General features: G+C 41.3%; 2 protein-coding genes across 4 annotated transcripts; both read left to right on the plus strand.

Annotated features, from left to right (window-relative positions):
* Window positions 1–1,004: 1,004 nt before the first annotated feature.
* On the plus strand, window positions 1,005–9,504 carry LOC119023279. Of its 3 annotated transcripts, none has more exons than XR_005076221.1 (4): window positions 1,005–1,123; window positions 2,550–2,582; window positions 2,732–2,904; window positions 7,560–7,667. XR_005076221.1 is itself a non-coding variant. In XM_037105089.1 (4 exons), exons 3-4 carry the CDS (start codon window positions 2,915–2,917, stop codon window positions 7,700–7,702), a joined length of 1,752 nt encoding a protein of 583 aa, XP_036960984.1. In that variant the 5' UTR covers window positions 1,005–1,123; window positions 2,550–2,582; window positions 2,732–2,914; the 3' UTR covers window positions 7,703–9,504. The 3 variants fall into 3 exon arrangements, 2 of the variants coding, with proteins under 2 accessions (XP_036960984.1, XP_036960986.1); XM_037105089.1 differs by having other exon boundaries at window positions 2,732–4,307; window positions 7,344–9,504; XM_037105091.1 differs by lacking the exon at window positions 1,005–1,123 and adding an exon at window positions 1,295–2,167 and having other exon boundaries at window positions 2,732–4,307; window positions 7,344–9,504.
* Window positions 4,315–7,336, plus strand: LOC119023278 (E3 SUMO-protein ligase ZBED1-like). Its single transcript, XM_037105088.1, has 3 exons — window positions 4,315–5,430; window positions 5,845–6,461; window positions 6,669–7,336. The coding sequence occupies exons 1-3, from the start codon at window positions 4,560–4,562 to the stop codon at window positions 7,059–7,061; spliced, it is 1,881 nt and encodes a 626-aa protein (XP_036960983.1). The 5' UTR covers window positions 4,315–4,559; the 3' UTR covers window positions 7,062–7,336.
* Window positions 9,505–14,376: the final 4,872 nt, after the last annotated feature.

Raw genomic sequence — 14,376 nt, forward strand, 5'->3', positions numbered from 1 at the left:
ATGCAGGTGTTCAGCCAAGTCACTGATTTTTGAGAATTTCTTCATAATTGCAGTTCCGTGGGGGTGAGGTAAGCCCATCACACTTCTTGAGTGTGAATCAAATACACCATACCTGCCTGAGTGGTCACGGAAAACTGCAATACACTCTGGACTTATTATGACTAAAGCCAGATTAACTTCACCTGACAGACACTAACTATGTGGCAAGGGGCAGATACCAAGCCTAGCTTCCACTGGCTTTCACAAGTCCACACCTGATTTCAGGCATGTGGACGTTACACATATCTGTGTCAGTCAGGACTTGTTTGGGCAGTTCTTCCACAGCGAGATGGTCACTGCGAAATCTTTTTTCCTGGATCAGCTGTTGTTTTACACCTACATAAAGTGAACCTCCCTTTGCCAGCACTCTATCAAGGACAGCAGTGTTAAACTGACAGCCCTCGTTCAGATAAGCCAGAAAAGTGAGGGACATGCAGGTACACTGGTGGTTCCTGGAGAACTTCCTGTACCTCATGTTACTCTGACAATGACTAGCCCCAATACTAGCACTAAGCGGCACCTGAAATATAAGATAAATTGTCATTATCATAAAGGATTACTTATTAGCATAATCATAAGCCTAGTTAAGATTATTAGTTGTTGTACACTCTAAAAAATAATTAAAGGACCCAGTAAATGTGACAGTAATATATAGGTATGTATGCTTGATAAAACTGCTGAATATCATTATGATGAGTATTTGATTTGACTACATCAAAATCCATTAGTAGAACTCAAAGAGGAACCTTTGTGTGAAATATACACATGTACATCAAGTTTATTTCTTTGAAATAAACAATTATTTGACTGACAGATTACATGGTTTAAATATTTGTAATAATCACTGTATGTTTCAACAACATTTTTGAGAATACACTACGAAAAGCAATTCGTTTCAATAAGTGCAATTATTATAGAACTCAACTCAATTTTATTTGAGACGTAACTTAACAACTTAAAAAATCCAGTAAACAGAGCGGAACTGACTAAGTGACGTCATTCTAACGGTTCTGGGACAGATCTGAACAGGTTGATGGCAGCAGGCTTGGCGGGCACGGCGGATTGAATTAAACCTGACTCGACGGTAAGTAATTTTAAACAAATGTATAATTTCTCATAAGCCTCCTTAGTTACAGAAGACAGACATGAGCATGAAATATCAGTTGACAAACATTACTATCGCGCCATTCGACATTACAGCTAGCTTAGCTAGTTAACTTGTCTTGTTAGCGTCTGAACAACTCGTTGCACTGTGAAGTTAGTCAAAGGCTTCTTTCGCGTAGCTCCAACATTTAATGTGTGTAACTGCAACATGTTGTTGAGGCAGGTTTGGGAATAAAACCTAAAACTTTTCGCCCTGCCAAGTTAACCAGAGCACCCATTTATAACCGTATCGAAGATGCATCACAGACTAGCTGTGCAGGTTTCAGACCGCGTTAGCGTACTGAAGGCGCCTGGCGAGCCCGACCCAACTCGAACCGACCCGCGGGTTAGAGTCGGGGCTGAGGGCTCGGAGTAGCACCCCCGCCCCGCCTCTCAAAAGGTGCCGTGTCGACTGGCACCAAAAATCGCGGATGTACATAACAGCTCACAGGGCGCTGTTGCACCGCGTTGTTATGTTTTGTTTTTGGCCGCGTGCGGGCTGTGAGTGAGTGCTAGAGAGTCAGACCGCGACCGCTCCGGGCTTTAGCACCTGCGGGTCGGGTCGGGTTTTAATTTGCAGGCCCGTTGATAACTCTAGACTGCGTTAAAACCTTAACAGGATATAGCTGGAGGACACATGTAATTTAAAGTTATCATTTCAGTGGTTTCAGGCTGGCTCTGCACGGGCTGGCTGTCTTTTGGCGCTAAACGCCGACCGAGTCCTCTGCCAGCAACTGGACTCTAGTCCACCTGGACGAGGTGGTCTCGGTCGAAGAAGGCACGCCGCTTCCTTGCCTGTTTTGGTGGCTTCGCTTTGTAAACGCAAACTATCCGAAATGTGAAACAATGTATGAATTATCGCAGGTATTGCGGACTCAGCGGACTATGTGGCGTGAACACGACCTCCCTCCGACTGCTGTGAGGCGTCTCGTCTCTCGTCTCTTTCTGTTTTTAATGTCATAAGCTTTATCGGCATGCATGGAAGGTAAACAATATTTCTAAGGTGTAAAGAATACGATAAAAATTGAGTTGTAAGTGATTGAGATTAAGCACGAGCAAGGAAATGGCAAAAATAAGTTGCCATGTACCTGAACGTCTCAGGCTGGGCTCTGTCTTAATTTCCAGTGCAGGTCTCTCGTCTCACTCACTGGAGCGACAGAGTGCGTGTATCTCTAGTAGCCTTATTTTAAAAGTTCACAGGAAAAAACTAAAGAATTAATTATTAAAGCCAAGACTGGTTTGTATTCAGCGAGATATAAAAGCATGTAATTCATAGTGACTTGTGTGTTAGGTTCTTATGGAAGGAAATACCATAAGATTGATGGTTTTATCATGCATTCAATATATTTTCAAAATTTGCTTTTCAGCATGGGAAACAACTGATCAAGAAAAGAGGGGAGGTAAGTTGTTTCTGTTTAATATTAGCAAAGCATACCCTACATTTATTCCAAATTTATTGTGGGAATATTGACTTTAGTTTCGTAACTTGCTGTGGCAACAGAGGTTTTTATTGTGCTCTTGTTTTGAAAATTTTGTCCCTATGTTACAGAATGAGTGTGGGAGCCACAGGAATGCACGTGTGAAGGAGAAAGATATAGGGAGGACGAGCAGCAAAGGGCAGCAAGCCTCACTTGAACCCAGATCACCAAGGGAAAAAGAGAGCCTTACGGCATAATCTCCATCCTGTGAGCCACTGGTGCACCCCATTTAACCCACAGTAAGGTAAAAGTGTATGGAATGGCAGTGTAAGCTCTGCACATTTGTGGCATCATCGAAGGGGGGACTTCTTAAACACTATCGACTGAAACATGGACATTTTGGTCGTGGACATTTTCTGCCTTGTATTCATTTGAACTGTTCGTGTTCCTTTAAAACTTGGGGTGGCTTGCATACACACTTGTATAGAGCTCACAAATCAGAGGAAACTGAAAATCAACGAGATGTGATAGCTTTTAAATGTAAAATTTGTGACTCGTGCTTTCCAAATACAAAAGATTATTTTCAACACATTAACTCTCATCTGAAAAGACTAGAAACAATAGAGTGTGTGTTTGATGGTTGTGAGTTCAAAACAAACATATATGGCACTTATGCTACTCACAAAAGTCGAAAGCACCAATCTTACTCATGTGATGACTTAAAGACTGATGTGATTGTAAAACTTCCTATTTCTACCAGTGTTCAACAGAAAGAAAGCCATTTTTCATCAGTGGAATCAACTGATGATGTGGAATTGGATACTTCTGTAGATTTGGATTGCGAAGGACATACAAGTGCATTTGTGGAAGTAATTAGTTCTCTCTTGTTGAAGTTAGAAAGCATTTATCATGTCACAGGTAAATGTTTAGATGACTTGGTGGAACAGCTCCAGTTTATTTGCACATCATCATCGCAGTACATTCCAAATTTAGTGAGAGACATTTTGACACAGAATAACTGCACTGTTGATGAAAATCTTATCAGTGAGTTAGTTGAAAAATTACAACTCTGTAATCCTCTAACTAAAGCGTTTGGTCCTGATGGTCCTTTTCATTCTAAGTATAAGAGGGAGAAATACTTTAAAGAAAACTTCCATTTTATCGAGCCAGTTGAATATATATTTGATCCACTGGACAGTTGTTCTTTCCAATATGTACCCATCCTACAATCCTTACAGCAACTGTTAAACAATAAAGACGTTGTAAGTAAAATACTGACAAGACATTCAGGCAATGCATCACAGCTTTCATCCTTTCGAGATGGCAAATATTTTAAGTTAAATGAGTTTCACACGGATGGGGAGCTAAGAATTTCACTTATACTGTATGTGGATGATTTTGAAATATGTAATCCACTTGGAACCTCACGGAAAAAACACAAAGTGACAGCCGTGTATTGGCTACTTGCAGATGTGCCATCAGAAATGAGATCCCAATTAACATCAATTAATTTGGCACTTCTTTGCAAAGCTAATGATGTTAAGAAATTTGGCTATGAAACTGTCCTGGAGCCTCTCTTGAGGGACCTTATTACATTAGAGGAAGAAGGCATTTTTTTCCCTGCCAGTGGCAAAAATATCAGAGGAACAGTTTTTTGTGTTTCAGCGGATAATCTAGGTGCTCATTCCTTGAGTGGCCTGGTGGAAAGTAGGGCTGCACAATTAATCGAATTTTAATCACGATCACGATTTTGGCTGCCACGATTAAATTAAGATGATCGTCGGCGATTTTAACATTTAAAAAGCGAGCTCTGTTGCATGTCAAATCAAGCACTTTCTCAACCAACCACCAGGGGGCGACCGATAGGTTTGGGCATCATTACGCTGCCTAAACCGCAAACGAGCGAGCCCTGCAGGCAGCAACGCCATTTTCAAATGATTTGTGAGAGAGTGAGGCGCAATGTCGGGGGCAGGAGACACAAGTGCGCTAGCACCGACTGGAGACGAGGAGCCGCTGGTGCCTCGTGAAGCAGCAAAATCTACTGTGTGGAGTTTTTTTGGATTCAGGGCAAGTGATATTGACCAAAAGGACGTGATATGTAAAGAGTGCCACAGAGTTGTTTCCGCGCCAAAAGGCAACACAACCAATTTATTTAACCACTTGAAAACACACCACAAACAAAAATATGATGAATGCATGAAGGCCAAAGCTAACGCTGGTCCACCAAATCCCCGTCAGTGTCCAGCGCCAACCCAGACAACCATTACAGCAACTCTGCACCGGGCGATACCGTATCCATCCACCTCTCAAAGACACGCTGAAATAACGGATGCAATAACGTTTTATTTGGCCAAAGACATGTGTCCAATAAGTACTGTAAGTAACAAAGGCTTCAAAAGCATGGTCAAAATACTGGACAAGAAATACGTGATCCCCTCGCGCAATTATTTCTCCAAAGTGGCATTGCCTGCACTATATGAAAAATGTCGGGAGGAAATAGAGAGGGAAATAACAACAGTCGAGTATTTCGCAACTACGACTGACCTATGGTCCAGCAGAACAATGGAGCCGTACATGTCCCTGACAATTCACTATATTGATGATGATTTTACAATGAAGAGTCGGTGCTTGCAGACGTCATTCTTCCCACAAGATCACACAGGAGAAGCTATAGCCCAGGGACTGCGGGAAGCACTGGCCTCTTGGAGCCTGCGAGAGGAGAAACAAGTCTGCATCACCACAGACAATGGATCTAACGTCATCAAGGCAGCTTCTCTAAATAAATGGATGAGGCTCCAGTGCTTTGGCCATAGGCTCCATCTAGCAATTGGTGAGTAGGACAAATAAAAACAAAAAGTACACATAACTGAATCGACATATATGTATTCTGTGCTAATATGATGGAGATTGGTCATCATATGTGTAGGCATTTTTTAAATTTTAAATAAATTAACATACAAATAAGTGAATAAATAAATAAATAAATAAACAAGTGATTGAAATAGCATAACATCTGTGCATCTTAACTGACCAAAATTTTACTGTGCTTGTCTATCTATTTATGTACAGTTTTTGGCCTTTTATTTCATGTGATGCTGGAACAAACTAATTTCCCTCCTCTGGGATCAATAAAGTTCAATTCAATTCAATCAAATCCAATCTTAAAACAACACATGAAAATAAAAGAGCAAGTGTATGCAAGGTTTTGTTCTGTTTTAATTATGAATCTCATGTTCTTTTACAGAGAATGCAATGAAAGATCCTCGCATTGACCGTGCAGTAGGGATCTGCAAAAAACTTGTGAGCAGTTTCTCCTACAGCTGGAGGCGTAAAAAGGAGCTAGCACGGGCTCAGAAGGAGCTGAAGCTTCCAGAACATGGGCTGAAGACAGAATGCCCCACAAGGTGGGGGTCAAGACAGGCAATGATTGAAAGAGTCCTGGAGCAGCATAAGGCCATCTCTCAAGTTTTGTCTTCTGACAGAAAGTCCAGACATCTCCTCCCATCATGGCAGGACACTGAGATCCTCGAAGCCATCTACAAATCCCTCCACCCTTTGACTGAGTTTACTGATGCACTGTCCAGTGAGAAGTATGTCAGTGTTTCTTTTGTGAAGCCAGTCCTCCACCTCTTCACTTCCTCCATCCTCAAAGTGAACGATGATGATCCAGAGCTCACAAACACCATCAAGACAAAAATCCTAACTTACCTGGAGGAAAAATACAAGGATCCCGAGACACAAGACCTGCTCAACCTGGCTTCTGCTTTGGATCCCCGTTTCAAGCTGCGATACACAAGTGAGGACAGGGTTGCACCGATCCAAGCCAGACTTATGTCTGAGATGGCTGCATCTCTGAGCATGGTAAGTAATAATTGTAGATACTTGGATATAAACCATTTATTATGAATTCAAGAAACTAAGTGAATTAAAATGTGCTAAAAAAAAATAATTCATGTGCTGTCTGCAATCTAGATTCTGAATGTGGTTGTCAAAAATATTTATTATATATTTACAAATATATTAGAGTAAATTTGTTATTCATATCTTATTTACCATGCACTTTTCAAGGAGCAGGGCCCAAGTGATGGTGGGACTGCAGACAGGGCAGAGGATGATGCACCCAGCACATCCAAGAAGAAGAAGACCTTGGGGAGCTTCTTCAAGATCACTGAGAGAGCCAGACCAACCCATCCTCCTCAACAAGCTCTAGCCACTGAGCTTCAGTCGTACCTGCAGTGTGCTGACCTGGACAGTGAGGAGAACCCACTGGACTGGTGGAGGGAACATCAGCGAGTGTACCCACGGCTGTCAAAGCTGGCCAAAAAATATTTGGGTATACCCGCAACAAGTGCCCCTTCTGAGAGGGTTTTCAGCACCGGGGGGAACATCGTGACTTGCCTTCGGTCTTCGTTAAAGCCTGAGAGTGTTGACAGGCTGGTGTTCCTGGCTAAAAATCTGTAGGCCTGCTGTATGGTAGTAGGTTCCATTTGTGCCTTTCCTGCAACTGTTCGCAACTGTCTGTTTACAAACTGTTTGTTTGCACTTTATAATTGCATTTTGCAATAGAATATTGCTTTCCTTTTGTTTCAATTTGAAGAGTTGTTTGTTTGAATAAGAAAGTGCAATAAAAAGGTATGTTTTACCTAACATAATGAATAATCGTGATTAATAATCGTGATTACAATATTTATAAAAATAATCGTGATTAGCATTTTGGCCATAATCGTGCAGCCCTAGTGGAAAGTTTTACTGGGCATTACATATGTAGATTTTGTATTGGGGACCATTCAGACTACCAGCAAAAAGAGGTGCATTCTGGGTTTTTTCCACCAAGAACAAAGGAGAATTATACTTTACATGTTCAATCTGTAAAGGAAAACCCTGATCTGGTACATTGTTACGGTGTAAAGAAGGTTTGTCCCTTAACAGAGAAATTGAAGCATTTCCATTTTGTGACAGGGTACCCACCAGATGTGCTCCACGACCTCTTGGAAGGAATAATACCTTTGGAGTTGGCACTATGTTTTAATGAAAAAATAAATAAAAAAGCAGTATTTCACTCTTTTACAACTGAACGATTTGATTACCGAGTTTCCGTATAATTGGACCGATAAAACTGACCGCCCCCAACCCATCCCACTAAATCTTTCTTCTCGCAGATCTATCGGTGGAAACGCACATGAGAATTGGACACTACTAAGATTATTACCATTTATAATTGGTGGAAAGGTGCCATTCAGTGATCCCTCATGGCAAGTTCTCATGATATTAAAAGATATTACTGAACTCGTGGTATCCCCGATTCATACCGAGGACAGTATAAGTTATCTTGATGCATTGATATCTGAACATCGCCATAGACTGCTGGAAGTTTTTCCTGACTTTAAGTTAACTCCTAAGTTCCATTTCTTGGAACATTATCCAGACATGATAAAATGCTTTGGACCTTTGGTTTGTGTCTGGACTATGCGCTTTGAGGCAAAGCATAGTTTTTTCAAGCGTATTGTTAGACACACAAACAGTTTCAGAAACATTCTACTCAGTCTCGCCACAAAGCACCAAATGATGATGTCATATCATTTACATGCTGATGCTTTGAAACCTGCATTATGTGTGAGTAAAGTAACTAGTATTCCATTGGCATTGCTGCATGAGGAAATACAGGAGTCTTTTAAAAAAGTATATCCAACACAAACCACAGTGGAGCTGACAAATGCACTGTCATATCATGGAACCAGATATGCAGTTGGGATGATTTTGCCTCATGGTGCTACCGGTGGTCTACCCGATTTTGTGGAAATTTCACAAATTGTGATTGTAGGCAGTGATCTTAATTTCATTGTTAAGTTGCTTAACAGTTGGTATTATGAACATTTTAGGGGACTTGTTTTGGAGCACTCTGGGAAGGTGACTCTGCTGCACATACAGCAACTTAGTGATACATACCCCTTGGCAGCATACTGTGTGGGAGGGAAACGCATGGTCAGTTTAAAAAGACACATTATTGTCCAGTAGTAGGTGAAAAAGCTAAAAGCATCAACGGTACAGCAATCCTACTCTGATTTCCAGTTGTGAATTGTTTTCACACAGATGGACCCTGTTGTTGTGAAGGTGATTATAGATCATCATAGTGAGAAGCTCACACTGTCATCAGGGATGCCAGACACAGTGGAGCAATTGCATAAGACTGTGAAGGACACTTTCCAGATCCATGAGGAATTCACCCTCCACTACTTTGACGAGGACTTTGGTGATTTCTTCGCAATTCATTCTACTAACGAGGTTAAACATAAGAGGACAATCAAGGTGGTCATTATTCCATCCATAGTGCTCTCATTAGCAACACCGGAGACTGAAAATGTGGCAGATGCAGACAATGTGAGTGACACCTCCAGTTTGACTTCAAAAACACTGTCTTCACAGTCATCCTCTAGTTCTGCTGACTACCAGTCAGATGGCACATCATCAGTGTCATCACAAGGCACTGTCTTACTAAGCCCCGAAAGGGTATTGTGGCCAAGTGAAATTGAAATTCCACGTTTTTCAGTTGCAACAGAGGCAGTACTGAGGAATGCGAATGAACAATTTTTGAAAAATGGAACTGTCCTCAACAACCCCAAGTTGAAGTCTGAAATACTGGAAAGGCTGGCAGATTACATGTACAGTTACACTGCCTATCCCACAGGCCTTCAGGTCGGACAGGTTGCAGAAGCCTTAGTCCAAAAACACCCATGTCTAACAGAACCTGGAAGTCGCAACGGATGGATTGGATGGATGTACAGCCTAAAATACAAGATGGGGAATTATAGGTCCTTTTTAACTTTTCTTATAAGTTAAGAAATCTTGGATTTCCTGAAGTTACGTGCAATTCTCTCAAAAACAAGCGTCCTGGTGAGAGGAAACGGCCGAGGCCCACACCAAGCCCAGTGCCTGCTCCTCGGTCGGAGGCCCGGCCGAGTCTCACGCCAAGTCCACTGCCTGCTCCTCGGTCAGGGGTCCGGCCGAGGTCATTTGTTGCCAGAGACCCTTCATCGGCTCTCAGACCACCAGCTCCCGGCAAAACTCCGTCGGCGGTCCGGCCAAGAACCTTGAGGGTTTCCCAGCCAGTAGTCTGGTCGTCAGTGGGTCTCCGTCCACGCCTTCGCCACCGGTCTTCAGTGGGTCTCAGCCCACGCCTTCGTCGCCAGCCTCCAGGGGGTTCCAGCCCGCGCCTTCGCCTTCGTTACCAGCCTCCAGGGGGTTCCAGCCCGCACCTACGCCTTCGCCTTCGCCTTCGTTACCAGCCTCCAGGGGGTTCCAGCCCGCGCTTTCGCCTTTGCCGCCAGCCTCCAGTGAGTTCCAGGCCACGCCTATGTCTTCGTCGCCGCCCTCCGGCGAGTTCCAGGCCGCGCCTGCGTCTTTGTCGCCGCCCTCCGGCGAGTTCCAGGCCGCGCCTACGCCTTCGTCGCCGGCCTCCAGCGAGTCTGAGGCCGCGCCTACGCCTTGGTCACCGGTCTCCAGCAGGTTCCAGTCTGCGCCTCAGTCCATGTCCCTGGTTCCCAGTGGGCCCCAGTCCTCGCCTTCACCTCGTTTATTTGAACCTTGGCCCTCCCCCTGAACCCCTCCACCCTCCAGGATTTGACTCTGGCCCTCCTCCAGACCCCCTCCACCCTCCCAGCTTCACTTGGACTTTGAACCCTAGTATTGAGGGACATCTGGGAGCTGTCCCTTAAGGGGGGGGTTCTGTCATGACTCCTGTTTTGTCCTTGTATCTGGTTTTTGGTTTTGATTCATGTCCTTTTTTCTATGTCTTGTTGTGTTCTGTGCTCCATGCTCCTTGCCCATGCTCCATCCCAGTTTGGTATGTTTTGGACTTTGATTTCTGGTTCCTGTTGTTTGATTTGAACTTTGATTTCTGATTTGTTACTTTGGATTGCTGGTTTTGCTTTGCTACTTTGCCTTTTTCTTTTGCACTTTGTTGTCTTGCCTTTTTGGTTGTTACTTTGTTTGTTGTTCCCGTTTTGTCTGCCTTGGTGTTTTGCATTCAGCTTTTGCTTTATTAAAGCTCGCCTTTCGTTCTCCTTATCTTGCCTCCATTAACTGCATTTGGGTCCACCTCCCTTTTCATAGTTTTCCCTTTTTACCTCGTCGCGACAATTGGGCCCTGTCCTTTTTTGTCTTTTTCTTTTTCTTTTTTTTTCAGGTCAACGCTGAGTTCCATCGAATTACCACCGTAAATCTTGAGGCCAAATTCATGTTCATGTTAGACCATTACACCCCTAAACTGCTTGCCATCTTCCAAGCCAAGAAAGGTGCTGCTGGAGAGAGACGTCGTACAGAAATGAATATTCTACTCCAGGTATTTCAGTTTACTCCTCTGTTGAGATACTTCTTTCCCTCACCTGTTGTGTCTCTTCTAAACCTAATTTACTTCTCTAATAACTGACTCTTCTGTACTCTTGCATTCAACACAAGGTCATATGCCTCATGCAGCCTTTATTCCACCACAGTGTTTCTCAATCTCCTCTGTCTGTCTTCTTCATATGCAACATACACTCTTCACATTATTGCTCCTCTACCACTCTGTTTTATCTTTCATTCCTTTTTCCTCTGTTTCAGTGTGAGTATATTCTGAGTAGACTTTTTTAAGGAATATATCACATGGCAAACATGACTTCAAGGTTGCGGCGATCACTCCAGATAAGGGCTGAATGATATAATGAATTTTAATAGAAATTGCAATGTTTTACCAATTGCTTCACTAAATTTTGTTTGGTTTTTTTAGTGTAGTCAAATCTGTTGTAAAGTAAAATCTGTAAAGTAAAAGGGCCAAAATCTGCACTGAGGAGAGTGACAGCTGAATCTTGTCAGCTGTTTAAATACATTTTCTCCTTAACAGAGTGGAATTCCCATAGAGAAAACCAGAGAAGTTGTCATCCGATGTCTCATTGATCACCTGGGTGAAGATGTGGGTGCCTTAATCAAGGAGTTTGAGGTGAGTGCAATAGATGACTTTCAGCATTCTCCCTACAGTAATCTGTAAATTTGTGTTTCCGCTGAATACATAGTCAGCTGTAACAATTGGCACTTTGACTTTTTGTGTCTATTGGAAAGAGTACATTAGTCTTGTAGCTTATATCCAAATCAGTTTGGATTCTGCACACCTAATACATAAAATATTATCTAAATTTAAAGTAATTCCATATTGGCGTGACGCTCAGTTCAAATCTATTTTATTTATATAGTGCCACTTAACAACAGATGTAATCTCCAGAGAGGATTTATCTTCACAGATTATGTTTCATTTCAATAGTTTCTATTGGTTTAAAAACACTGCCACACTGACATGGTCAAAAAACTATTTGCTTCCCCTCTCGTACACCTGCTGGTCATCACCTGTGTCTTACCTGTATGCTGTTTGCTATCATAATGCCCCACCTAGTTTATGGCCCCCCACTACATTATGGCACCAACAGACATATCGCTAAGTCTAGTAGATGAATGAAAATATGCACAGATACCTTCATTAGTGGTGAAGTCAGAATTATTATTATTTGCATGTGTCTGTTCACATCACTCAAATTTGTCAGTTAAAATAATAGACAACTTACAACGTGATGTAGCTGATTTATGTAGTTTGGTCTTTTTTTATTTTGGTGACATACTGCCTGCTATAACCAGTTTCCTTCACAATGTCTACAGAATTTTGGTGATTCAGCGGTCAATGTGGAAGAAGAGCTGGCAGCAGAGACGATGGCTCTGTACCTTGTGCGTGATGAAGATGGACAAGTCAGGGATGTAGGGATCGTCATTGAGGGTTCCACCGTACTCAACCACCTTGGGGATCTCAGCAGAGCCTGCTGCTACTTGCTTGGACTAACTTATGCCTTGGACCTCAAATACCCCAAAACTCTTAAATACATTTTTGAAGTATTTCAAAAGATGCTCGTTGAAGTGGATGCTGGAAACCTGTCAACAAAGGTGCAACGACTGAAAAACAATGTAATGATATAGTTGTCTGTGGAGTAGATGAGCACAGATGAGACTCATACAACTGAACCATGTGTGTAAGGCAAAAAACAGACTGTACGCTCAGTAATTAGTGAGGTTCTTCTGGACAGAAATTTGGACAATCTATGGCTTCATTTCGTCAAACCACCTCCAGGTGTTGTCTGACTGATTGTTGATTTTTTTGATTGTACATTTACATTTTGCATTAATATGCGTTTGATTTTTTTTCTTCAATCATTCCTGTGAGGCATCCAATTTTTGAGTTTCGAGTCAAGAGTTTCAAGGCATTTTCACCAGAAGTGACTTAAATGTTGTACTTCTAAAGGAGGAAGTAGTTTTTGTATTTCCAGTTTGGAGTATCTGTAATTGTGAGAAATGCAGGTGTTTAAAAAAGCATAAGAGATGACCAATGTATTGTCATATCTAAATGTGAAGCCAAATATGGTGTGGAGATGATTTTGCCCTTGTGTCACAGATGTGATGGGCCCAGTTACTAGTAATCAAAGTGTTTAGTGTGAAGATTACCCCTTGCATTAATATGCATCTTTAATATGTATCTTTTTCATGGCCATTTGGCAAGAAGCATTTTAGTTCAGAGGCATTTGATCTTGGGTATCCTGAATTGCCTTTCTTGTAACAGCTTCGAATGTGCTGCTGTAGGTTGTGTCCACATAACTTGAGTGGTAAGACAGACGGACAAGTTGCGATATGTGATCTAGCTCCAGTTCTTAGGGAGAAGTTGCCATGCTAAGTATTTTAAAAATTCCTTATTGAAACGCACTTTTATGTATTAGGTATATGCATATACTGGAAAAAATGTAATTTTCTGTGGGAAAAATGTTTTAAAATAAAGTTTAATGTTTTGTGAGATCTTGTGTATAGTAGTATGTATATAGTACTGAATATCCTCAAATCAAATACAGCAAGTTTAAAAAATCAATCAGTACAACAAATTTTTTTTAGTAAGTCATTAGAAAATTTGCAGTTATCTCCTACAAATGTTTTCAATTATATTTACTCAGTTTTTTTTAGTGCTTTCTACTCACGTTTTCTATATGGTTTACACAGTATTTCAGTTACATTTACTCAATTTATGTGGTGTTTGTGCCAAGTCAAATCATTCAGATGTAATTGAAAATATTACTTACTCTTACTCATTACTCATTAATAGATTTACTCAATACTCATGTTTTGTTTTAACAGATTTGAGAGCTTTCAAATCAACTCAATATTTTTAAGTGTAAAAATGTTTCACCAATTGAATTAAGTACTATGCAGAATTATTTTTTAGAGTGTGTTACATATGCTACAGTCATAGCATGGTGACAGTTTAAGCATATGTGACTAAAAACATTTTACCTACTGCAGCTTTAAATTAACTATCCGATTATACAATATCATTTCCACCAAATTTTCCTGATCAATTTACCATATAGATAATCTTACATATACACAAATGATTATTATGCTAATCAACTTGACTTGAACACATTACTAACACAGATTATTGCATATTTCAAATTTAAATGTTTTGAGACCATCATAAACCTGACAAACCCCTTGTCATCTTGACCAAAGTTTGAAGGAGGCTTTAAAGGACCTTTAACTCTAATACATCCCTTGTACATGTGTCACACTATTTACACATGAAAACAATAAATAAATAGTAATTAATTCCCTCCTTCATTTCCTTCCTTCCTTTTGAATTTCAGTTCAAAGTAAACCACACTCTACCTCTAACAAACACTTTATTAGGCCCACAATAAACCCAAATGTAAATGTCCTT

This window comes from Acanthopagrus latus, chromosome 7 (genome assembly GCF_904848185.1).
Source record: "Acanthopagrus latus isolate v.2019 chromosome 7, fAcaLat1.1, whole genome shotgun sequence".
In the NCBI taxonomy this organism is placed as follows: Eukaryota; Metazoa; Chordata; class Actinopteri; order Spariformes; family Sparidae; genus Acanthopagrus; species Acanthopagrus latus.

Coding starts and splice junctions, on each gene's coding strand:
- LOC119023279 (XM_037105089.1), top strand. CDS start 2,915: ATGGAATGGCAGTGTAAGCTCTGCACATTTGTGGCATCATCGAAGGGG. Junction 4,308..7,343: donor CTTGAGTGGCCTGGTGGAAA/GTAGGGCTGCAC, acceptor CCCTAGTGGAAA/GTTTTACTGGGCATTACATA.
- LOC119023278 (XM_037105088.1), top strand. CDS start 4,560: ATGTCGGGGGCAGGAGACACAAGTGCGCTAGCACCGACTGGAGACGAG. Junction 5,431..5,844: donor TAGGCTCCATCTAGCAATTG/GTGAGTAGGACA, acceptor GTTCTTTTACAG/AGAATGCAATGAAAGATCCT. Junction 6,462..6,668: donor TGGCTGCATCTCTGAGCATG/GTAAGTAATAAT, acceptor GCACTTTTCAAG/GAGCAGGGCCCAAGTGATGG.